At 42.2% G+C, this 25,741-nt stretch overlaps 1 protein-coding gene across 6 annotated transcripts; it reads left to right on the forward strand.

Annotated features, from left to right (window-relative positions):
- The first annotated feature begins 510 nt into the window (after positions 1-510).
- On the forward strand, positions 511-25,332 carry SCAMP4 (secretory carrier membrane protein 4). Of its 6 annotated transcripts, none has more exons than XM_058163381.1 (7): positions 511-610; positions 11,854-11,910; positions 12,275-12,403; positions 15,816-15,972; positions 16,712-16,813; positions 20,055-20,172; positions 21,595-25,332. In XM_058163381.1, exons 2-7 carry the CDS (start codon positions 11,904-11,906, stop codon positions 21,763-21,765), a joined length of 684 nt encoding a protein of 227 aa, XP_058019364.1. In that variant the 5' UTR covers positions 511-610; positions 11,854-11,903; the 3' UTR covers positions 21,766-25,332. The 6 variants fall into 6 exon arrangements, with proteins under 6 accessions (XP_058019364.1, XP_058019361.1, XP_058019360.1 ...); XM_058163378.1 differs by having other exon boundaries at positions 535-824; XM_058163377.1 differs by having other exon boundaries at positions 535-807.
- The last annotated feature ends 409 nt before the right edge of the window (positions 25,333-25,741 follow it).

The following is a 25,741-nucleotide window of genomic DNA, read 5'->3' on the forward strand; positions in this document are numbered from 1 at the left end:
AGCACACGATTTATTGAGCTTTTCAACCCCTGGTAGGCCAACCATGGAGAAATCCAAGAAAAGAAAAGTTCCAGAAGAAAATAGAACATTTAATTCAATTACATATGCTAGTTTTGTGGCCACTCAAGAAATAGTCAGGCACCAGAAGGGTTTTGTGGCTTTATTTTATTATTATTTTATTTTATTTTCTGTGGGAAAACGGGTGCAAATGGCTCTTTGAGTGTTTAAGGTTGCAGACCTCTGCGTTAGCCTATCCAGGGGTCTGCAAACTTGGTTCTTTTAAGACTTGTGGACTTCAACTCCCAGAGGAAAGCCAAAGCCGGCTGAGGAACTCTGGGAGTTGAAGTCCACAAGTCTTAAAAGAGCCAAGTTCGCAGACCCCTGGCCTATCGCCCCTCGTCAGATGACTTGGAAGGCGGTTCCTAACCAGTCCGCTCGCGGAGGTTGCCGGGACTTGTAGTCTAGCCTCCAACTCAGCCCTTCAGGGCAGCGTCGCCTGAAGAACTACAACTCCCGACGGCGCCCCGCCGTTTCTGATGAAAAAGCTTTCGGGAGAAGCAAAAGGCAACGGCGGCAGATGTTCAAGACGGCGGAGGAGGAGGAGGACGCGGTGTGTATGTCACGGAGAGCTTTTGAAGCGGCGGCGCTGTTTGCCTCCCCCTCTCACCCCCGGCCGTCGCCTGCGGGAGACCGGTGACAAGCCGGCGCCGTAAGAAGAGGCGGGGCTTTGCACGAGCAGCCACCCCCCCGTACGAGGAAGCCGTTGCACGCTCGGATCGTCCTGTAGGTGCAAGGAAGGCGGGCGAGGTGGGCATAGCTGGCAGGTGGGTGGAAGGTGTGTGGCTTCGATGCGTGCGTGTGACTAGAAGAGCCAGGAGTCTGTGCAACCCACACGCGTCTGCGTGGAAGGAAACGGCGGGGAAAAAGGCGTGGGAGTGGCTGTGCAAACTGGGGAGGTGGCCCACATTTGAGCTTCGAGCCGAGGCTTGTGCAATTCTCGCGCCCCCCCCCCATCGTGGGGGCAGGGTACTTAATGGGGGTGGGGGGGGGTGAATTGAGCTTGGCAAAAAAACAAAAAACCCGGGTTTTTTGCCCCGAGGGAGCGCTCTCCTGGCTGGGCTTCTGAGATGGAGCTTTATCTGTTCTGGGCAAGGAAGAGCCTCCTGGCTTGGCTTCAGGAGGTATCCTGGAGGGGGGAGAAGATCCCAGATTGTTGTGAGCCGGCAGCCTTTTGCAGAAATGTGGCGGAGTGAAAAAGGCAAACAAGAGGGCTGAGAATTGACTTTGCCCTCCGGGAAAAAAAAAGGTTCCTAAGTGTGACCTGCAGGAATTGTACGACATGCAAAAGGTTTGGTTTGGTTTGGTTTGGTTGGGCCAGGCTTTTCCCCCACCAGCCCAGCAGGTGGGGAAAAAATATTGTAGAATCCCAAAATATTGTAGAATCGCTTCCCATTATTCCCAGGCAGCGTTGGAATGACCTAGTGCTGCGGATCTGAAAGTTACTAAGCTGGAAAAGGTTTTGTTGACTAAACTCTGGTATGAAGTTTGGTCCTTGAAGTGGACCAAGAATGAAGTCATTCTTCCATAAAATTTATTTGGGGAAGATACTGTAGCCTCAGGGTTCCCTTTTATGATAGATAGATAGATAGATAGATAGATAGATAGATAGATAGATAGATAGATAGATAGATAGATAGATAGATAGATAGATAGATAGATAGATAGATTCAGTTCCATTTCTATAGCTGTCCATCTCAACCAGTGAAAATTACTCATAGGTCTGTCTTTGTCAAAAAAATAAATAAATGTGACAATAGAAACCATTTTCAGCTTTGCCACCATCCATGGTGGGAACTTTTTCCTTTTTCCATGATAATTTTAAGGAAAAAATAAGCTCAACCTTGTACAGTGCTTCCCTTCATTACTCCAAACCACTTTTCAGAAAATCCTTTGTACCCAGTGTAGGTGATAAGGTCAATTTAAATATCCCTGTTGTGATGGGGGTAATGGGTTCATGTGTTGTTTCTCCCCATTTATTCAATTTTGGGTTATTTACCTAGTTTTGGGAAGTACTGGTCTGGTAGTATTGTGGTCTCGAAATCGGGCTTGTAAGATGACCCCTTTGGAGTATGGAAGAAAATATTTAGAATGTCTATATTTTTATCTCTTGCTCTGCTAATATTTAATGTGTGGATATAGGTACATACATGTTTTATAATATAAATATTATATTAGTACATATGTATAATTTATAAATAAAAGCTAAGGTACATATGTGCAGAGCACTGTCCCAAGTTTTTTTTTAAAGATAAAAGTTCATAAACAAAAATTTTAGAGACTTCTATTGTGGAAGGATATATATTTCCTTCAGTTATAAGATGTATTTACTTGCAAGATAGAAGGACTAGTTACTGAAACGTAACTTAATGATTTCTGCCAGCTCATCTGGAAAAAATTGAACCAGTGTAATGCCATGGGGAATGGCTTTCTGAGATCTAAAAGCCAAGAGATAATTTTTGTTAAAAAACCAAACAAAATACTAGTGAGATTTGCTCCATTCATTTAAAGAATAGAACCATCCAATGATGGTCAAGCTTGCAAGATTTATTTGCTTGCAAGATTTATTTGCTATTAGTGAGATCTACCCAGCATTAGTGGATGCTTTATTCAGGAATTCAGGATCAGTACAGTATCAGAACCAAGTGTACCAGTGGTGGGTTGCTCCCAGTTCTGTCCGGTTCTATAGAACTGGTAGTAAAATCTGCAGGAGGCTCTAGTTATCTGCCCGGACATCATAAATAACGATCTGCGCATGCGCATGTGCAGAAGCGCAAGCAAAGCATGCACGGGCCCCATTGCGAACCAGTAGTAAAGGTAAGTACAACCCACCCCTGAAGTGTACCTGTGTAATAATCCCAAATACACTTCTGATGAATCCACTTACATTCTCTACTGTTCTTAAATCATATAAATCCATGATATAATTTGCTTGGCCTTGGTCTTAAATATTATGTGATCTGAGCTATTACAGCTCTGAATGGCAGTTTATAGCTCAGTGTTTCTAAACTTTGGCAACGTGTGGACTTAAATTCCCAGAATTCCACAGCCAGCCATGTTAAAGTTCCCAAGGCTAAGAAACACTGACCCTGTAGCAATGGGCAAGCCAGTTAGTTTTTTCAGCAAGCCATGGTTTAATTATGGTTTAGCTATGGTTATTTAGGTAATTGGGAGTCAGGAAGTGCTTTTGTTTAATCTGCTCTAATATTTCATACTGTACATTCATGACTGAGAGGGTATTTTTGTGCTCATCTGTACATCTTTGTGCATCTTTTTGTGGGAGTATCGAGAGATTTAGCCTGCTAGAAATTTATCATTGTTAAAAAAAAATATTTGCTGAAAATAAATCCAGGAGTTTTCATTAGCTTCCGCCGCGAGCTTAAGATACATCTATTTATTTGCGCAGGGCTAGCCTAGGGTTTTTAGTTTTAAATTTAGTTTTAATGGGGTTTTATACTATTTTAGTGATATTTTAATTTCGGCCTAATTAATAAGTTTTTTAATTGTTGTTTTTATTTGTATTATTCTTATGTTTTTATTTGGCTGTACACCGCCCTGAGCCCTTGGAGATAGGGCGGTATAAAAATTCGAATAAATAAAATAAAATAAATAAATAAATAAAAAATAATTAAATTAAAGGAAGAGACTAATGATATATTTTATTTTTAATTAATTATCTTTGCTGTCTAAGAAAATCAGCTCAGTAGTAGCTATAGACTTTATCAGAATAAAAATGTATTAAAACAATAACAATACAGCAACATTTGATTAGAAAAAATATTTTACTAAATTAAAATGGCAACAAATCAGAACTTATCAGCTGTGGTTGAGTGCCAAGGAAGTCATGGGTTGCTAATGAACATGTGGTGGTGTTTTTTTTTTTTTGTACAGCTTTGCTTGAAGGAAGGAAGTGAAGTCAGGAAATGGCAAATCTAAAATGATAATAGCCTGTCAGGGTGATAATAGAGCACTGTGAATTGAATATGAAACTTACAGTATGGCATTTGGTGAGGGATACAACTTAATTATGCAAATTGCCTGATGTCTAAATGTTGACATAGAGTGGTATTTAGCCACCTCAAAGTTAATACAACAGTGAAAGGCTTTTTATTATTTATTTATTTATTTATTCATTCATTCATTCATTCATTCAGTGGCATTTGTGGGGAGTTACTCTGTCAAACCTGATCCTTCCAGGAAATTTCCAGGCTTGGCTTGCTGATAACTTAGATTTCATAGAGTGGAAGAAGTGCATTAGCCCTTCTTGTCCTGCTACAAACCAGCAGGGATTATTTAGTCAAGGAATAGAAGTAGCAAGCAAATAACAACAAAAATTGTGGGGTGAGGAATTACCATTCTTACATTCTTGATTTTAAGGAAAAGTGGATGTGGTTAGAACCTCATGTGGTTTTAGAAACCAGGAGGATGTGGTTTTAGAAACCAGGAGGCCAGTTCTAATCCTGCCTTAGGTATAAAAACTGATTGGGTGATTTTGCACCAGTCACACACTCTCAAGGGTGGGCAGCTATGGGTTCGGGAGAACCTCTAGCTAAGATTCTGTGCTGTTCGGAGAACCCCCAAATCCCACTCCTGGCTGGCCCTACCCACCCCATCCTGCTCCTCCCAGGAGTCCCCACGCGGCCCGTTTTGAATGTAGGTAAGTGTAGGGCATGCACGGAGGCTCAGGGAAGATGAAAAACGGGGCTATCAGAAGATTGGGAAAACGGGCCCATTTCCAGCCTCCAGAGGGCTTCCGGAGCCTGGTGAGGCAGTTTTCGCCCTCCCGGAGGCTCAAAGAAACTCTCTGGAGGCCAGGGAGGGCAAAAAACCCCTCCCCTGCCACGGTGCAAGGAGGCTGACTAGGCCATGCCCACCCAGCAACCAAGCAGAGAACCCCTTGTTAAAATTTTTGAAGCCCACCCCTGCTCTCTCTCCACCCAATCCACCTCACAGAATTGCTGTGGGAAAAAGAGGAAAGAGCATTATGTATAAACTCCTTGAGTTATTTATAAAGTAATAAAGGTGGGATTAAAATCAAATAAATGAGCTACGATAAGTAGTGTTAGAGGAAAAAGCTGATGGGAATAACTCAAGTTTTTTTGAGAGCTGGGGTACAGCCTTTTAAAAAAAGGAGATAGGAAAATTGAATTGCAAATAAGTCGAAAAGCAAAAGAAGCCATCAATTTATGCACAGTAACTGTAGGGAAGAGCTCAACATTGAAAAACCTGATAAGGAGATGAAAATTCGTAACCAAGGAAAAGCTCCCCAGAATTGTAGGTTTATTGTCAGAATCACTATAATGTTCAAGGTGAACTAAGATTAATGAAGAAAATTAGGAACAACAAAAGAGCCTGTTTGGATAGGTTCAGAATAAAAGAGATGTGTATCAGCTACTCAGAGAAAATGATAAAATGTTAAGTGGTAGCAAAAGGTGGAATTAATCAATATCCATTTCCACCTAATTTCATTTAAGAAAATGCATGTTCTACTAAGCATTTCTGAAGAACAGTCTAAACAGGATTCAGTTTGATAGAAATGTGATCTAGGAATATCTATTCATCCTTTAATGAATTAAAATTTACAGAAGTAATAGGATCTAAGAGCACTGAAGTTTACTGAAAATCTAGCCAAAGTTTTTTGTATTATCTTTGAGAAATTATGGAATGCTGGAGGGAAGTAGCTTTTGCTTCAGGAAGATTTAGGCAGGATCAGGAGATTATGAATTTACGAGTCTGGTATCAATAGCAAATAATATTAGTTTGTATTTTTATAATTTATTAAACACTACAATTAAATTGCAACAACTAATACAAATTGGAAAAAGAATTAAAAGAAGAAGTGTAAAGGAGGAAAAATAGACAAGAAAAATGAGAATATAGAAAAGAAAAAAGGAAATACATAAATTATTTCCCACTTCATCACAGCAAGTATACACAATTTAATAAGTGATCATTTTTATTAAAATACAACAAATTATCTTTTCTTTCCATATCTCATCTCTTAACTATATAAAAAAATTTAAAACCATGTTATTCAATCCTGGTCAGCAAATGCCCATGAAGTGTTACCAGAGATAATATATCTATTTTAACCTTGATAAACCAACTTTGTATTCCTTCCTTTTACATTTAACAATCTTGATCTTTATTTCCTTCAAATATTGTAATAGGACTTTATTTTTTTCCCCCATTTTTATTTCTTTTCTCCTCCTCAGAAAATGTTTCAAAATTTTAAGAAGCCTCTTTTCTAAATCCAGTATTGGAAAGTTATCCAGGTCACTATCTTGGTTTGTTATTTGTATATTCTTTTTAATTATTAAGATATCAGTTGGTTTCTTTGGTATGACCAGTGTAGCATCTTTTTCCACATCATTCTTGTAGCCTACCTTTTTAAGATCCACTTTCAAATCAGTCTTGTCCAATAAAATTTGTTTTTCTTCCGTATCTTATTTTAGAGACAGACATAACGGCAGACACTTTTAAAATGGACATTTGGGTCCATTGTTCACAAATATTTAGTTTATGCATTACAGGTGGTTTTTGATTTACGACCATAGTTAAGCCCAAAATTTCTGTTGTTAAGAGAATTAAGTGAATTTTGCCCCATTTTACAACCTTTCTTGCCATAGTTATGATAGAGAATATGAGTGAAGGGTCTTCGGAAAGTACAAAACTGCCAGAGTTAACAGCTATGGCTTCTCTGATTAGATAGAAAAATGCCCACACATCATGAACAAACGAGATGATACCTCCCACCTACCAGCCATTTGGAAACCCGCCCTTATTGACAAACGAGTCCCTAACACAAGGAATGACACCAGACCCACACTCAGGAGGTCCACACAGGATGTCACCACCACACATCCACCCAGAAAGCAGACCCAAGCCCACACTGATCATGAAGCACGACCAAGGACCAGAAGCCAGACCGCAGCTGCAACATTAGACATTTCAAACCCCTCCAATCCATACATGTAGCAGACTGACACCCACTATGAAGATGTAGCACGACCACGAACATGAAGCCAAACAACAGCAATGCAGCTCACCAGCTCAAATCCCCCTGCAACTCAGACTAATCTGAGCACAACCAAGCCCCCACCCAAACAGGACACACCCCCAGCCAATCAGAGAACAAAAAAACCCCCATCCAATCAGAGCACAGCCAAGCTCCCACCCAATCAGTTCAAACCCTTACTAGCAGTTAAAAAGGAAGAAACAGCTGCAATCACACATTGCTCCCAGAAGCATGAAGCTGAAGCCTGAAAATGACGAATGAGACTTTGTCAAAACGTCGCCAAGACACTTCCAATTTTACGCGGGAGAAAATCTCTCTTTTGCTATTTAATAATAATAAAAAAGTCCTCAAGCGTGTACTTAAAACTTCTTTTACTAAGGATTGAAGGAAACTCACCTGATACTCACCTGTCTTTGCAAAGGTTCCTGACAGCTAACAAGCCATTTGGAAGCAACTTCTGAAAGTCATTAAGAAGTGAAGCTTGGTGAATATTATATCCTGAAGTGAATTCAGTTCACAAAAACAAACATTTAAGTCTTTAAATGCCACAAAATATCTGAGGTACTGCAGAAACAAAACTCAGTGTATAAACATAATGAGTTCTCATCGGCATTAGAATAACTGTTGCGTTTCTAATTAAATAAACCCTTAGTGAACAAACAGGATAAACCGGAAAGAGACAAATTTAAATGCTCTAGACTCTCGTTCAGATTTTTCCTTCTTTAACTTGATGTCCTCCAGATGTGTTGGAACCGCAACCGCCAGCATTCCTGACCAATGGTCACAGTGGGCAGAGAATTCTGGGAATTGAAGTCCCAACACTGTCAGATTGGTGAGGCTGGTCTTCAGCCTCTTAGATTCCATTTCACAGGCAAAGACTTGGAATAATGTAGGTATTTCCTCCTTTTATACATATTTGGATTTTTAAAAATGTATACTTAAATTGTTTCCTTGATTAGGTGCTCTGGAAGACCAACTGTCCTTGGTTTGATCTTCCTTCTTAGAGCGATACTGATTTTCTGAATCTGATTTTCTGAATCTTCCTTCTGCTGCCCCTCCTTCTGACAGTTTGGCTGCTGCTAAGAGGAGACACTTGCCTCTTTGTATTCTCTTGATTTTTGTTTTTTTCCAAAAAGGCCTCCTTAGAATTGGCACAAGGGGTCTTCTGTCCATTTGCTGAAGGGAGGGCTTGTTGCTCCTTCCATAGAACAAGGCCTACGTTACGCAGATTGTGTATCTCTTGGCTAAAGCTAGTGTTAGAGCAAAGTGCTCTGCGTTTTGCAGTAATAATCAAATCATTAATGGCTGATATATTCTCCACACACCAGTGATTATGCACTTGCAGCTTTTTCTATGCTAATATAGATGTGTGGAAATTTAGGAGCAACGGGTAAAAAATAAGTTTGTGGTCAGAAATAAATGCCAGTATTGTAGAAAAACAAAGTTAGGTGCTCTAGGCCAGTAATGGCTAACCTTTTTGCCATTTTACGCCAAGTGCCTGATCTTCAGACTTTTCGCCGTGAGCTGAAAACGCATTTATTTATTCAAGCGGGACTGGCTTAAAAGTTTTATTAAATTTTAATTGGGGTTATTTATGAATTTTAGGGTTTTAAATTTTTTAAATTTCGGCCATCTTTGTAATATGCTCAGTTTTAGTTTCTGTTTTAATGTGTATATTGTGGGTTTTTATTATCTGGCTGTACACCGCCCTGAGTCCTTCGGGAGAAGGGCGGTATAAAAATCTAATAAAATAAATAAATAAATAAATAAATTGCGTGCCAAAAGCGGGGGGAGTCGCGCAGGTGTGTGCCCACACCCATAATTCTATGCGCCTCGTGCCCCCCTCCCATGTTTCCCCCGCTTTTGGCACGCAATGGCATGGTGGGCCCAGTAGGCCTGTTTTTCGCTCTCCCAGGTCTCCAGAGCCTTTCTAGGAGCCTGGGGAGGGCGAAAACAGCCTTCCCCACCCCCCTCCGGAAGCCAGAAACTGCCCATTTGCTGACTTCCAGTGGGACTGGAAGGCCTGCTTTTGAGCTCACATGTCCACCAATATGGCTCTGCGTGCCACAGGTTTGCCATCACAGCTCTAGGCTTTCTTTTCCACTGTACCAAATCATTTTTCAGAAAACACTCAACAAAACACCAGGATTGTAAATAAACATCATTTACAAAAAATATTCCTGAACTTGAAGCATATTGTTGTGGGGAAAATAGGAGGAGGAAAGTGTGAATAAGTTTACCGCCTTGAGTTATTTGTAAAAATAATAAAAATGGGATACAAGAAGAAATTAAAATAAAACAATAATTATGACCATATTAATAATTTCTCTTTTTTCATATCTATTCTCCTTTCAGCCTGCAGCTTTTATATCATTTCCGTTGTTGGTTTATTTCCTCCTTCGGTGCTCTTGTTAACTACATACATAGAAGATGGATTTCAAATTTAAATTTAAAATCTTTGTTGTTTTTCTAGGCCTAACCTCAGCATACAACACTGTTTGGAGGCTAGGTGCCATCTGTAAATTGCTTCGAAAAATACCAAAAAAATTGCCCGGGTCATAGATAGCATGGTCACCAATAGGAAATTTTGTATGATTATGAGAAACAATATTAGTTATGAGAAGATTCTCAACAACAACCTTCCCAAGGATCAGTATTAGCACCATTCTTATTCAACTTACATACATATAGCCGATCTTCTCTAAATAAACAAACAAACCCCGGTACCTGGAGGAAACTGTGTATCTGGACCCGTTCCAGTCCGGCTTTCGGCCCGGTTATAGCACGGTGACGGCTTTGGTCGCGTTGGTTGATGATCTCTGGAGGGCCAGGGATAGGGGTTTTTCCTCTGCCCTGGTCCTATTAGACCTCTCAGCGGCTTTTGATACCATCGACCATGGTATCCTGCTGCACCGGTTGGAGGGATTGGGAGTGGGAGGCACCGTTTATCGGTGGTTCTCCTCCTATCTCTCCGATCGGTCGCAGATGGTGTTGACGGGGGGGCAGAGGTCGTCCTCGAGGCACCTCACTTGTGGGGTGCCGCAGGGGTCGATTCTCTCGCCCCTCCTGTTCAACATCTATATGAAGCCACTGGGTGAGATCATCAGTGGCTTTGGGGTGAGGTACCATCTGTACGCTGATGATACTCAGCTGTACTTTTCCACCCCGGGCCACCCCAATGAAGCTATCGAAGTGCTGTCCCGGTGCCTGGAAGCCGTACGGGTCTGGATGGGGAGAAACAGGCTCAAACTCAATCCATCCAAGACGGAGTGGCTGTGGATGCCGGCACCCCGGTACAGTCAGCTGCAACCGCGGCTGACTGTTGGGGGCGAGTCACTGGCCCCAACAGAGAGGGTACGCAACTTGGGCGTCCTCCTGGATGGACGGCTGTCTTTTGAAGATCATTTGACGGCCGTCTCCAGGAGAGCTTTTTACCAGGTTCGCCTGGTTCGCCAGTTGCGCCCCTTCCTAGACCGAGGTGCCCTATGCACAGTCACTCATGCGCTCGTCACATCTCTCTTGGATTACTGCAATGCTCTCTACATGGGGCTCCCCTTGAAGAGCATCCGGAGGCTTCAGTTGGTTCAGAATGCAGCTGCGCGGGTAATAGAGGGAGCCCCTCGTGGCTCCCGTGTGACACCTCTCCTGCGCAGACTGCACTGGCTACCTGTGGCCTTCCGGGTGCGCTTCAAGGTTTTGGTTACCATCTTTAAAGCGCTCCATGGCATAGGGCCGGGTTATCTACAGGACCGCCTGCTGCCACCGACTGCCTTCCACCGACCCGTACGCTCCCACAGAGGGGGACTCCTTAGGGTGCCGTCCGCCAGGCAGTGCTAACTGGCGACACCCAGGGGAAGGGCTTTCTCTGTGGGGGCTCCCACCCTCTGGAACGAGCTCCCCCCAGGACTGCACCAACTTTCTGACCTTCGAACCTTCCGCCGCGAGCTTAAGACACATCTATTTATTAGTGCGGGGCTGGCCTAGGGTTTAGTTTTTAAAAATTAGTTTTAAATGGGGTTTTGTACTTTTTAATCGATATTTTTAGATTTGGCCTAATGTAATAAGTTTTTTAAAATGTTGTTTTGACTTGTATTTATTCTTATGTTTTTTATGTTTTTATAGGGCTGTAAACCGCCCTGAGTCCTTCGGGAGATAGGGCGGTATAAAAATTTGAATAATAAATAAATAAATAAAATAAACAAATAAATAAATTCTTCAATTGCCATGAATATTCCTTTCATACCTTAATCTTTTGAGCCAAGTCACTGATTAAAAAAATTATTGCCTCAAGTTCCTGAAAGATGGGACTCTGGTTTACTTCGTTTTGAGGCGGCAATGTATAGGAACCAGAAAACTTAGAATAGCCTTAAAGTTTAATGTAGGCTTATTAAGCACACCCCAAACTTTACAAACCCCAAATTCTGTCAATGTGTGCCATGGGACCCGTGCCATGTTCTCCTGCAGTCCTTGTGCAGTTATGTGCAAGTAGTGAAAATAGTGAGCAAAATTGTTCATGAAAGGGTCATCATTTAAATAAGGTGCAGAAGCCATGTAGCTTGAAAATAGATCTTCTGTGGTGTTAGTTTTTGCAGGGGGGTTGGGATCTCTGGGTTGGCAGTTAAGGAGATAGACTTGGTCCAGCGATGGCCAATTGCTGATTCATTGAGAGAGATCTTGACAAATTGAACCCTTTGTCCTCCTTTTTATCAGTGCTGAATCCGTGGGAAATGAAGGCCTTAATCTCTCCCTGGACTTATATTTCTTTTCCTCTGTTTTAGATCCAGCTCTTCATGGTTTAACACTTTCTGACAAGGCACTTAAAGAAGGAATGGCAGGTAAAGTCCAACTGGAACAATTCAAATCTTCTCACTCAAAGCTAAAATTGACTTGGACGACAGCCGTTTCTCTAGTCCCTGTTGAGCTGTATGAATATACATGAACATCTTTCTGTTAAATATGTCTCTACAAAGCTACTTCGCTCATGACTGCATTGCCTAAGAGTCTTAACATAATTTTGCTTAGATTGCAATTTCTTGCATTCCTGATTATGTTGGGCTGTGTCTTTTGACTTCTTTTATTTGTGTTCCTCAGTAACCCTGTAGGCTTGTTTGAATATTTATCTTCAGACTGATTTACTGTTCTGATGACTAAAGTTGCCATTCGCTTTGTTAACTTAGCTGGGTTTTTTTCTTTTTGTAGAGAAAGTGAACAACTTCCCCCCACTTCCTAAATTTATCCCGCTGAAGCCGTGCTTCTACCAGAACTTCACTGATGAAATCCCAATTGAATACCAGACGCTGGTGAGACGGATCTATCGCTTGTGGATATGTAAGTTTAGCTGTATTGGAAACCTTGTTCACAGTGACAGGGGAGGGAGGTGAAAAATGCAGCTCGGTATCTTTCTGAGTTTAATCTGGTGTTTTTTTGTCTTTATCTTCAGGTTTCAGGTTTCAGTTTTGTTTTTAAATAGCAAGATACCTAGTCCTTATGGATATAGATTGGAAAGCTAACATAAAACCTAGTGAAAACTTCCATCCAGACCAGGGGTGTCAAATTCAAGGCCCACGGACCAGATCCGGCCCGCAGGATGCTTAGCTCTGGCCCGCGGACCCGCCCTGAAAACAGTGAAGGACTGGCCCGTGGACTGGCCAGCGAAAAGGGAGCTCGGGAGAGCCACACGCAGACTTCCTGGGCTCCGTTTCCAGCTACGATGGCCTCCTGCAGCCCTCTGCCAGTGAAAACAGAGCTTGGGAGAGCCAGGTGCGGCCCTCCCGGGCTCCATTGCCACTGGCAGAGGGCTACAGGAGACCATCGTGACCGGAAACAGAGCCTCGATGAGTGACATCGAGCTCACCATGCACACCTGGGCCCCCCAAGGTCAAACACTTGATGTGCCCTCAATGAAATTGAGTTTGACATCCCTGATCCAGACAAATGACATGAGAAAATAGTTTGCAAAGAGCCAAGTTCAGTGGTGGGTTGCTATCGGTTTGTCCCGGATTGGGCGAACCAGTAGCGTCTGCAGGAGGCTCCGCCCACCCGCCCGGACGCTTCTGCGCATGTGCAGAAGCATTGCGCGAGCATGCGCCCACGAGCGAACCGGTAGCAACAGGTTTTGAAACCCACCCCTAGCCAAGATGTGAGTCTAAACAATCTGGCAAAATATGTGCAGAGCATGGGACATTGGCAAAAAATAGCATAATGCATGAATGATCCTGCAGATTTCATAGCCCCAAAGGCCAGGAGGATTAGATCAGCCTTTTCTTACCTAGCCTTTCCAGAGATATCGATACTGCTACTGTCCAAATGCATCTAGCTGGCAAGAGGTTGTAAAAGGCAGGATTAGACTAATAAGTGGTAATTGATTATATGCCATCTAGGCAGTGCCACCTTTCAGCACCTCATCTGAGATAGATTTTCTCTGGGATAATCTGTCTCTCACTTGGCTCCTTGGGCACCCCTCAGTACCATAATGAAGTCCTTCCACTTTGCCAATGGTTGTCATGTTCCTCCAATTTCCTCAGCATTGTGGACTTGCCTAATTTTTCCAAATAAGAGTTAGAAGAAGTGATTTATTGATGACTCATCAGCCAGATATCTTTCTTTAGAGCAGTCTTTTCTAGGAACTAAGTGAATCAACAGGAGATGGCCTGTTGGTTTCCTTCATGCACGGATTTCCCAAAAATGTTGTGGTTGCCAGCCAGAGTCTATTCTAGGAAAGAAAATTAGCTTAAATCTATTCCAACAAAGGGGCTACTGCTTAAGAGCTGGTGTTGGTAAAGGGTTGAGCTTGGCATTATCACATTATTTATTTATTTGATGTTTATTCTGACCATCTCCTCTACAAGGCGATTTTGGGCAGCTGATTAGTAATAAAACAACTAGAAATTAAAGTATATTAATTTAACCATGTAGGTTAAAATTTTAAAACCATATAAAATCAAAGCTAAGTGATGGACTTGTATCAGGGGTGAAATGCTCCCCGTTTGGACCGGATCGCCCGATCCGGTAGCGATGGCGGTGGGTGGTTCAGAGAACCAGTAGCAAAAATTCCTGCCCCCCACATGCCCAGCTGAGCCGTGCGATCATCAGAGGGTTTTTTTTAATTTTTAAAAGCATTTTTTCTTCAGCCGAAAAAATGCTTTTAAAAGTAAAAAAAAAAGCCTCTGATGATTGCATGGCTCAGCTGGAATCGTCAGAGCCTTTTAAAAGCATTTTTTCTACAACCTCTTTGGCCAAAGAGGTTGTAAAAAAAAATACTTTTAAAAGGCTCTGCCGATCCCAGCTGAGTTGCCTGATCGTCAGAAGCTTTTTTTTTCTCTTAAAGGCAAAACAAATGCTTTTAAAAGAAAACAAAAGTCTCTGACGATCAAGCAACTCAGCTGGGATTATTAGAGCCTTTTAAAAGCATTTTTTTACAACCTCTTTGGCGGAAGAAGTTGTAGAAAAAATGCTTTTACAAGTTAAAAAAAAGTTGGCCACGCCTACCCAGTCACGTTACACACACACACACACCAAGCCACGCCCACAGAACAGGTAGTAATAAATTTTACATTTCACCACTGACTTGTATAAAGTAAGCATACTTGCCATGCTGGTGCAGTGGTTAGAATGCAGTACTGTAGGCTGCTTTTGCTGACTGCTGGCTGCCTGCAGTTCGAGTCTCACCGGCTCAAGTTTGACTCAGCTTTCCATCCTTCCGAGGTCGGTAAACTGAGTACCCACATTGTTGGGGGCAATATCCTGACTCTGTAAACCGCTTAGAGAGGGCTGTAAAGTACTGTGAAGCGGTATATTAGTCTAAGTGCTATTGCTATACTTGAAGCATTGAATTCAAAACAACCATGTAGCCTTTTCTTACCAGCCTTTTCTCAGCGGATGGCCTCCTTAAGGAAATCCAAGCAGGTTAGAATTCCAGGGATTCTGAGAGCCAAAAAGCACCCATAGGGAAAGGCGAGGCTGATGAGCGAGGCGAGGTGAGCTGGTGTCAGCTATCCCTCTTTCAGTGCAGGGAATCCAAATTACACTACCTACAACTGATAACATAGTTCAGATAACATGTACTTGAGATGGGTGGCCGTATAAATTCTACAAACAAAAGAAACAAATAAATAAATCCGGGAGCCTGGGTCTGATCTTTCGTAATGTCCACCGATGGTTGAGAGTGTATTCTTGTGCATATTTGTACACCTTAGTTCAGGGGCCCCCAACCTTGGCAACTTTAAGAATTGTGGACTTCAACTTCCAGAATTCCTCAGCCAACAAAGCTCTGGGAGTTGAAGTCCTCAAATCTTAAAGTTGCCAAGGTTGGAGACTCCTGCCTTAGTGTATCTTTTTATGGGACTATCAACAGTCGATTTACTCCGCTAGAAATTTAACATTGTTCATCAAAATATATTAGAATAATAATAACACAGCAATATATGAATAGAAAAAAAATATTTTACTAAATTAAAATGGTAACAGAGCAGATCACCTCAGCTGTGATTGATTGCCAAGGAAGACCTATCCAGCCTCTGTCATAAAGATGTCTTCTGAGAGTTGGACTTCTGGTCCTTGGCTAATTGTCTTTATTGCCAAAGTATTGTTGAGAGAAACTTTCCTTAGCACTCCAGCCTTCACCCTTTTGTGAGATCCAATTTCTCCACTAAGCTTTCAAACTCCATATTGTACATCATTGCTTTAAAGTGCCTTGGATTTTCCCAGTACTTTAAATGTCTCTTTTTTTTTCCTTCCATAGTTTACTGCATCACCTTGAGTGTTAACCTCATTGCTTGTCTGGCTTGGTGGATCGGTGGTGGAAGTGGTACCAATTTTGGCTTGGCAATTCTTTGGCTCGTCCTCTTCAGCCCCTGTAGTTATGTGTGTTGGTTCCGGCCAGTCTACAAAGCCTTCCGGTAAAACTTCACATACTCTTGTCCTTAAATTTCCAAAATCAGAGCTCCAGCTGCAGAATAAAGAAATAGGTTGGAGCGCCCTCCATCATACCCCTAAATCTTAATTGCAATATTTTGATCAAGGAGTTGAACACTTTCCATCTGAGGAAAGAATGCAACAATTGGGGCTGTTTAGAGAAAGAAAAAGACACAGGGAGATTAATAAATTGATACACAATAAAGCATGACTGAGCAGGGATATCTTTTATTCCATTTCTTTTGACATTAGAATAAGAGGCCACCCAATGGAAATAATGAATAGAATTATTGCCCATTTACAGGTAGTCCTTGACTTATGACCACAATTGAGCCCAACATTTCTGTTGCTAGCTGAGACAGTTAAGTGAATCTTGCCCCATTTTACGACCTTTCTTGCCACAGTTGTTAGGTGAATCACTGCAGTTGTTAAGTTAGTAACATGATTGTTAAGTGAATCTGGCTTCCCCATTGACTTTGCTTGTCAAAAGGTCACAAAAGGGGATCACATGAACCGTCATAAGTATGAACCAATTGCCAAGTATCCATATTTTGATCGCATGACCACGGGGATGCTGCAGTTGTTGTAAGTGTGAGAAAAGTCATAAGTCACTCTTTTAGTCTTGTTGTAACTTTGAACAATCACTCAATGAATGGTTGTAAGTCGAGGACCACCTGTATTCTATACTAAATTTATATTTCTTGTTTCTCATGCTTCCCCCAGATCAGACAGCTCTTTTAATTTCATGGCGTTTTTCTTCCTTTTTGGAGCTCAGTTTATCCTGACAGCCATCCAGGCAATCGGTATCAGTGGATGGGGAGCATGGTAAGCAAAGCAACTGATTTCTACACAGCTTCTATTTCCCCCTCTCAATTTAGATTTGTTTTTAAAAAAAATCTATTCACCTATACAATAGAACAGGGATCTCCAACCTTGGCAACTTTAAGCCTGGAGGACTTCAACTCCGGTGAATAGCGCAGGCTGGTAATGCCTGTTATTAAGAACACAAAGCCTGTTATTAAGAACACAAAGCCTGCAATTACTGCAGGTTCGAGCCCGGCCCAAGGTTGACTCAGCCTTCCATCCTTTATAAGGTAGGTAAAATGAGGACCCAGATTGTTGGGGGGGCAATAAGTTGACTTTGTAAAAATATACAAATAGAATGAGACTATTGCCTTATACACTGTAAGCCGCCCTGAGTCTTCGGAGAAGGGCGGGGTATAAATGTACACAAAAAAAAAAAAAACTCCCAGAAATCCCCACCCCGCCTTGCTGGCTGGGGGATTCTGGGAGTTGAAGTCCACCAGGCTTAAAGTTGCCAAGGTTGGAGACCCCTGCAATAGAAAACAGTGGTGTTACAGGATCTAATTAGTTGAATTGTTTCTTAACATTTTTAACATAGGTTCCATTTGACCCGTTATTAAAGAACCCAGATCTTTAACAAAAAGGCCACTTTTTCCTAGGATAATGTACAACGTTACAGGCATTCTGTTACCGATCAGGTAGAGTGAGCTTTACGGATGTGAAGATTGCAGTAAAGTTGTTGACAATACTGCTATAACTTTAAATGGGATTTCGTCAAAACGTCGCCAAGACACTTCCAATTTTACGCGGGAGAAAACCCGAATAACCGAAGACCTACATACAAACACCCGTGAAAACCTCAGAAAACAAATACACACACACACACACACACACACACACACACACACACACATGGCAGGCACATACCTGGCAATCAATCAGTCTGCAATTCTACACAGAGAACCCAGGAGAGAGATACACGAGGAGAGAGAGAGACTCCTTCTCATGGCCTCCCTTATATAGACAAAATGACTGTAGAAATCTTAAAGTGGCAATAACCCTGCAGATCCATCCTCAGTCTTAAAGTGGCAATAACCCTGCTGACTCATCCTCATTGCATCATCCTGATCCACAGCCTTACAGCAGCTGGTCACTTTAAATCTTCATTACTCTGACAGATTTGCACTGCTACTGATATATTTGCAAGTGCAGTTCAAGATGTTGGTCACCACTTTTAAAGCCCTACGTGGCTCAGGGCCTGGACAATTAAGAAACCACCTTTCTTAGATAGTATCTACTTCTCTGCCCCAGACAACTGTGGAGCACTTATTAAGGGTGCCAACATCCCACCCGGAAAATACAGCTTTTGTGGAATAGCTTGGGTCCAGAGGCATAGTTGGGCCCCGTTCCCATGTCCTCTGAAGGCTGATAAAAACCCTGTTTCCTGGACGCCTTTGAGGATTAGTTATAGATCCATTAGTGTATCTCAGTCAACATTATCTGTTAAGAAACCTGTAATTTATTGTCGTTCTTACTATATTATTATGTGTTAATGGTTCCTATGGATTGCAGAGGAATAAATTGCATAAATAAATGTATCCTCATAGAATCTTCCAAAACCTTAGAATCTTTTAATCCTTCCCAAAATAGCATCCCAGACAAACGACTGGCCATCTTTTGCTTGAAAACCTCCAGAGATGGTGCATCCATGATTCCTAAGAGTTTGGCTCTCTTTAGAGCTTCCACCCTTTACCTCGGGTTCTAGCCTTGGGCACTCTAGAGCAGGGATCTCCAACCTTGGCAACTTTAAGACTTGTGGACTTCAACTCCCAGAATTCCTCAGTCAGCTCTAGAGAATAAATCCACCACATCTGTTTCGGGTGGCTGTCCTTGAAATATTTGAAGACTGCTATCCTTGAAATATTTGAAGACTGCTATCATTATCTGTCTTTAGCCTTTTCTTATTTATGTATTTATCAAATTTATATAGCTACCCATCTCCCCCAAAGGGCACTTGGGGTGGTGCATAACGATAAATGAAACATCCAATATAAAAGAAATAAAAAATTATTTAGGCTATACTTTCCCAGCTCCTTTAAATAGTCTTTCTCCAAGCACCTTGCAATCTTTGTGGCTGTTCTCTACGTTCTTTCCAATTCTTCAGCATCTTCCTTGCATTGTGATGACCCAAAATGAACTCAGCATTCCAGGAGCAGCCTAACCAGGACAGGATAGAGTGGACTGATCGCTTTCCATGACTTTAAAATTATGTCTCTGTCAAAGAAGCTTTTTTTAGCAGCTGCAGCACATCGCAGCTTAGGCTTCAGCTGTGATCTACCTGGACACCCAGATCCTTCTTAGATGCTACTGCCAAACCAGGCTTATACCTGTATACACATGTAATTCGAAACTGTCTCCTCAGGAAAGTCTGTAGAGATTCTCAGTCAACCATCTCTCTTCCATCTTCAAAAGAAAAAACAAGAATGTCCAGTTGCCTCCTGAAAAAGAACCTTTGGGACAACCATGACCTGGATGACTGAGAATCTCTGCAGACTTTTAGCTATACAATTTGGGATGAACACCCTTCGAATGGTGTGGGAGTAGGAACAGACTTCCAGAGGGGAAAAAATTGCAGACTACAGGAACCAGGAGCACTGCTCAGGTGACCCTGAGGACACAGATAAAGCTCCAAGGGCTTCAACGACCCACTAAAAGGATGCAGATGACCAGCTGTCTGCAAGGAATATAAATCCTTCCATTCCCCACTGTCCTGTCAGAGGTGAAGAAGCTTCTTGAATGAGAAGCGAAATGTCTTCAAAAGAAAAAACAAAGTCCAGTTGCCTCCTGAAAAGCACCTTTGGGGTCTCCTCAGGAAAATTTCAAGGCACCTAGGACAGGGATCTCCAAGCTTGGCCACTTTGCTGGCTGGGGAACTCTGGGAGTTGAAGTCCACCAGGCTTAAAGTGGCCAAGCTTGGAGACCCCTGTCTTAGGATGATCTCATCACCGCCACACCAGAAGCAGTTAGATGGGTAGCTTCCTTAGATACTGAATTAAAACATCTATCCTATTGCAATTCTATGGTGCCATACTTTGGCGATTTTATCATGGTTTTACTGTAGTATTTTATCTCACCTATTGTATTGTCAACACACTTTACATACATTTATCTGCTAAATGTATGTAATTATTTGCCTTGGCCCAATGAAGCAAGAAAATGCTTTCTGAAAATTGCAACCCTCTTTTCTCTTGGTTTGTTTTAGTGGCTGGCTGGCTGCCGTAACTTTTATTAGCACTAATGTTGGAGCTGGTGTGGTCATGCTCTTCCCAGCAGTTATGTTCACCTTGTGCGCTGTTGGGATGCTGATATGTCTCATTCGGGTGAGTCAGAGGCTTTTTTTGGGGGGAGGGTTGTGGTGCATCCTTTGCCCCTCCAGGGGTGGGGGTGGGGTGTAAAAAAAGGTCACTCTGGGACTCCATTAAGCACAGGCCATCATATGGGCACCATATAATGCTCTCATTCCTGGCTGCCCCCTCTCCAGCTTTCTGGGTGGACTAAAAGACAGATCCCAAAGAAAATAAATTATATAAATTGCATTAAATGTTTGCAATTACCGTATATACTCGAATATAAGCCGATCCGAGTATAAGCCGAGGTCCCCAATTTTACCCCAAAAACTGGGGTAAACTGGGACTCAGTATGTTTAGGGTGGAAATGAGGCACCTACCGGTTGAAACCCTCCTCCTCAGCTGAGAAGGCTGGCGGCTCCCCGCCCGCCCTCTCACTGCACCGGCAGGGCTTCAGTCCGTAAAATGTGAAAAAGAAAAACAAAACTCGAGTATAAGCCGAGGTCCCCAATTTTACCCCAAAAACTGGGGTAAACTGGGACTCAGTATGTCGAGGGCTTAAAAAACAAAACTGAGTATAAGCCGTATAGACCCGAGTATAAGCCGAGGGGACGTTTTTCAGCACAAAAAATGTGCTGAAAAACTCGGCTTATACTCGAGTATATACGGTATATAAATTGCATTCAGTGACTCCAAGGTCCCTTCCAACTCTGTTATTCTATTCCTGTTCCGTTCCGTTCCATTCCATTCCATTCTATTCTATTCTATTTCTATTCTTTATTCTATTCTATTCCTATTCTTAATGTAGCTTTACAATTCTTTTTTGTATGTACACTTGGAGCTTATACACTAGAGACAAATTTCTTGTGTGTCTAATCACACCTGGCCAATAAAGAATTCTATTCTATTCTACTCTATTCTACTCTATTCTACTCTATTCTACTCTACTCTACTCTACTCTACTCTACTCTACTCTACTCTATTCTACTCTATTCTACTCTATTCTACTCTACTCTACTCTACTCTACTCCTACTCCTACTCCTACTCCTACTCCTACTCCTACTCCTACTCCTACTCCTACTCTAAACATGCAAATGGCTTGCTATTTTCTTTCAGGAGCTATTGTTATTCATTTGACACATAACTTTTGAACATTCCTAAGCACATTAACTTTTTCTGTGAAAGGAACCTTAATTAACAACATTAACAAAACATATTGCGATTAGCCAATGGGGGCATGAAAGCCAACTGGAACTACAAGAGAGCAATTTAAAAGTCACACTTGAGATCTTAATCTCAGCATCCCAGCATCCTCACCTCTGATTCCTTCTTTTTTTATTTTTTCTAAACCAGGTTAAAAGAAAGTCAATGCTTTGGACAGAAGTGCAAAACGGACGTCCCAACAGCTAGACGCTTGATTCCTACTTACTTTCTTTCTCTCTCTTTCCAATTAGGTTCACCGGATCTACCGTGGCGGAGGTGGGAGCTTTCAGAAAGCCCAGAGTGAATGGCAGAATGGATCATGGAAAGATCCTCCAAGCAGGGAAGCCCAACACAGCAACTTTTCAGGAAACAGCCTCCCTGAGTATCCAACGGTTCCCAATTATGGAAACCCCTGGTCCTGATCCTGGCCTGCTATTGGGCTGCTGAAGTAGTTTGGTTTGAGTTGTTGCAAGAAACACATTGGGTTCCTCATTTGAGCTTCTCTCTCTCTTTTTCTTTCTGTTTCTCTCTCTCTCTCCCTCTCTCTCTTTTTCCTTTAGGGGTGGTGCTCTTTCTTCCCCTAACCATAGTTTTATTTATGGTTCTCCTTTTATGACGGCAGCGGATTGTGCCAAGACATGGCTGTTGCCCATAAAATTAGTCCTATTTTTATTGATAGGAATCCCTTCCCCCCCGGCCAACACCTATATCATTCTTGCCAACAGATGCACAAGGAACTGGATAAAACTGTCATTTCTATTGACTGCCTCGTTTTGAGGGAGCAGCCGTTCACCACCAAGGTTCCCCTGAAGATTTTGGGACTTAACTTTTCTCACCTTTTCCCTGTTTTTTGAGCTTGCTTGTGTGCTAATCCTGGCTCCCTGTATCTTTGGGGATCCTGCAGCTCAAGAGATTGTTGTGAAAAGAAACATGCGATAGTGTGATAGGCACAAAGAGCAGCTTGTTCATGACGACAACTATTTTTTTTTTAATGTTTGCTGCTATTGGAGCAGGAGTTTTGTAACTGAATTCTTCTCCCAGGAAAATAATTCCTGGAAATAGAAAGTTAGCAGCATGATTTATCTTCTCACTAAACTGCTAGCTTTCCGTATTGGAGAACTATATTAATTAAGGGGGATGAGTTCAAATATGGCCCCTGCTCTCCTAAAATAGGACCCCTTTTCTGGAAGTTTCGACCTGTTAACAGGTCTTCGTTTTGCTTATTTGTTTTGTTCAGAGTGTTGCTTTATGCTCTCTTCCTCCTACCTTGCTGGCTATTAACTTGCTTGCTAAAAGAGAAACTTCGAAGGGTGACTATGACCTGGTCTGAGCCTGTCCCTCTTGGAAATCCCCACCCCACCCCCCATAATTGAACCACAGAACTTTTCTCATTGCTGGTACTGACAGATCAAATTCCGTTCGATTATTCCACTTCACCTCAAACCGGATGGATGAGAATCTGCAAAGTGTCTAGACCCACAATCAGGCTGCATCTATGAGTATTTCTTTCCTCGTTTTTTTGTTTTTGTTTTTTTGAGGGGTGTCTAATAGCCACTGAATGCAAGGAGACTGTATATCAGTCTTTCTCAACCTCGACAACTTTTAAGAGGCGTGGACTTCAACTCTCAGAATTCCTCAGCCAGCCATGGTGGCTGTGGAATTCTGGGAGATGAAGTCCACACCTCTTAAAATTGCTGAGGTTGAGAAACATTGCTTTGGCTGGGCCAGTTCATCATTTCAGCAGTTCTCATCTATCTCTTCCACAACTTTCCAACGATCTTGGGTCTCCTATGGCTTTGGGGCGCCCTGATCAGTCAGTGCTCTTCTTCTCACCTGTATGAGTCTAATTCTGGCATCCTGGGAGGTAAAATTCTCCGCAGAACTTGAGCCAATTCCTTCTCCAAAGATGCTTTTTGGAAGGTATCAGTTATTGTGCTACCTCGGGCAGTCTTGTCCAATCTGATCCAACACACTGGGGCAGCAGTGCCTTAGCTATGCTGGTGAGGGATTTCACAGTTTATGCTCCCTATATATCTGGAAGCGGCCAGATGCAGGCTGCCTCAAAGCATTCAGACTCCCAAATCTTGGGCACAAACAATAGCTGTTAAGTCAACTGGACCTTAACCCCTCGTCCAGCTATTAGTTGCCTATTCAAGCCATTGCTTTTATATTTGCTTTCTGAGGAGCAGGCTTGTCCTGGTTCCCCCACCCCCACTTCTTCTTTACAAAATACATTACTTCTTGGGAAAATGATGTGGGTTTATCCCAAAAATGTGAAAAAGCACCTCCAGACAGAATGGAGACCAGGGATAGGACAGAGAAGTGGGTTGTAATATGTGCCTTATCCGATTTTCCCTACTCTGGTCTGTTTCTCTCCTCCCCAAATCCCAGCCTTTCTTTCTTTCTTTCTTTCTTTCTTTCTTTCTTTCTTTCTTTCTTTCTTTCTTTCTTTCTTTCTTTCTTTCTTTCTTTCTTTCTTTCTTTCTTTCTTTTTTTGCATATTTAGTGACCCTGGAAGGATTCCCTCCTGGTTCATTGGGAAACTGCCTATTTTGTAAATAACAAGGGCCAAGTTCTCCCCCTCAAGTGAGCCAAAGAAAATGAAAACTGGTAATGCTAGAGGCCAAAAATCTCCACTGGCCTTTCTTTGGGAACAGATTCGTAAAAATGAGCCTCTCTCTCTCTCTCTCTCTCTCTCTCTCTCTCTCTCTCTCTCTCTCTCTCTCTCTCTCTCTCTCTCTCTCTCTCCTTGTGAGATTTCTTGATACATTCCAAACGTGGGCTTTGAAAAAAAAAAGGTACCTGCCATTTTAAAACGCATTACACTTGTTCCAAAGTGCCAGAGAGCCGCCGCTTTAAAATTGCCTTGCTGACATCACGGCCGTTGCATTGCATGAGCTTTACTTCCTCTGCCTTTGCCTTAATTGCTTTTTTTTAAAAAAAATAGAGCGGGGGGGGGGAGAGAAGAATTGCTGCCTAGGTAATAGCTGCTCTGCAGGGTCCCTGTTACAGGCATGCCCCATCTCCATTTCCTCAGAGGAACCCCCTGCTAAACATTTCCTCAGTATCACCAGTTGCTCTTTTTTTTTTTACCCTGCACTTTTGGACTTCCCAGTTTGGCTGCTGGGAAGAGAAATGAGATGACTGGTTCTTGAAACTCAGGATACCCAGGCAGGCAACTCCTGGGGTACAAGGCTGCCTTAAAAGCATCTTGGTGGACTCCCAGATGGATGGCCGTTTTCACAAAAAGCGGGGCGAAGCGGGACCAGACTTCTTGCCAAATTGCGGAGGGGTTCTGTTCCTTCTGGGGGAGTCTCAGTCAGCGAAGACCCCCTCAAGTTCTCCTTTTAACACCAGTTAAACAACAACCACAGCAGCAGCAGCAGCAAATGTTGCTCCTTTTGGGTTATTTTGCAGAAGGGGGAGTGGGCTTGTAGTGCAAGGCCAGCTGTTCTCTGGGTACCTAGCGGGAATTCTAATACCAGAGAAGAAAATGCCCTAGATGAGATCTGCAAAATCAAATTATCCAAGCAGAAAACTGGGGTCTTGGCAAACATTTGGGTGAGGGTATCTCACGGGAATTCACTCATTTCTGTGCCATGGCTCTGCCCACTCCAGGAACCCCGCCAACCATCATCTCCCGCTGCAGTTTCTGTTCTGGCGCTCTTCGCTCTCTTCCTCGAATCACGCTGACCTTCAGAACAACGTTTTGAGACCTGAATCGCTTGCCAATGTATCATGTCCGCCATTGTCTTAATATAATGTACTTATAACACTTAATATTTTTTTGTAAATGTTTACATTATTCCCAAGGGAACTAATAACATGGGTTTGGGTCAAGAGATGGATTTTGTGGAGAATTAACTCTACTATTCTTATTCTGCATCATGTTGTAGATTATTTGTTTGCATTGTGATGTGGTGTGGTGTTAATTCATTCAGGGTTGTTGTTTTTTTCCTTTAAAAATAAATGAAGCTTGGCTACTGGAAGTAGAAGTTGTGTTTATGTAATGTCAGATGAAATACTCTGCTCAGTCTTTTGGAAAAAGGTTTTAGGATTGAAAGATTCTTCAGAATAAGAAGCTGTACATTAGATGGCCTATTTCAACATTTTTGGAACACTCTTTTTGGAAACTGCAGATAATATTTGCCATCTTAAAATACCTTTTATAAAAAGTGCTACATTCACAGTGATGCCTTATGACACAGAGTTTCACTGTTTTTCCAAATTCCTCTGTCTGATTTTAGATGAAAATAGGATATTTCTTTGTGTGAACAGAATTGCTAATCCTAGTTAAAAAACAGAATCCAATATATATATATATATATATAATATAAAATTGCAAGTACATTAGATAATTAGACAAGTAAAAGGGGACTTCATCTAACTGGATTCAAA

The sequence above is a fragment of the Ahaetulla prasina genome, chromosome 1 (genome assembly GCF_028640845.1).
Source record: "Ahaetulla prasina isolate Xishuangbanna chromosome 1, ASM2864084v1, whole genome shotgun sequence".
NCBI classification, from domain to species: Eukaryota; Metazoa; Chordata; class Lepidosauria; order Squamata; family Colubridae; genus Ahaetulla; species Ahaetulla prasina.

What these genes read in the sequence shown, in the direction of transcription:
- SCAMP4 (XM_058163381.1), top strand. An exon ending in CCAGTCTACAAAGCCTTCCG is followed by an intron (nt 15,973 to 16,711) that starts GTAAAACTTCAC and finishes TGCTTCCCCCAG; the next exon opens with ATCAGACAGCTCTTTTAATT. An exon ending in ATCAGTGGATGGGGAGCATG is followed by an intron (nt 16,814 to 20,054) that starts GTAAGCAAAGCA and finishes GGTTTGTTTTAG; the next exon opens with TGGCTGGCTGGCTGCCGTAA.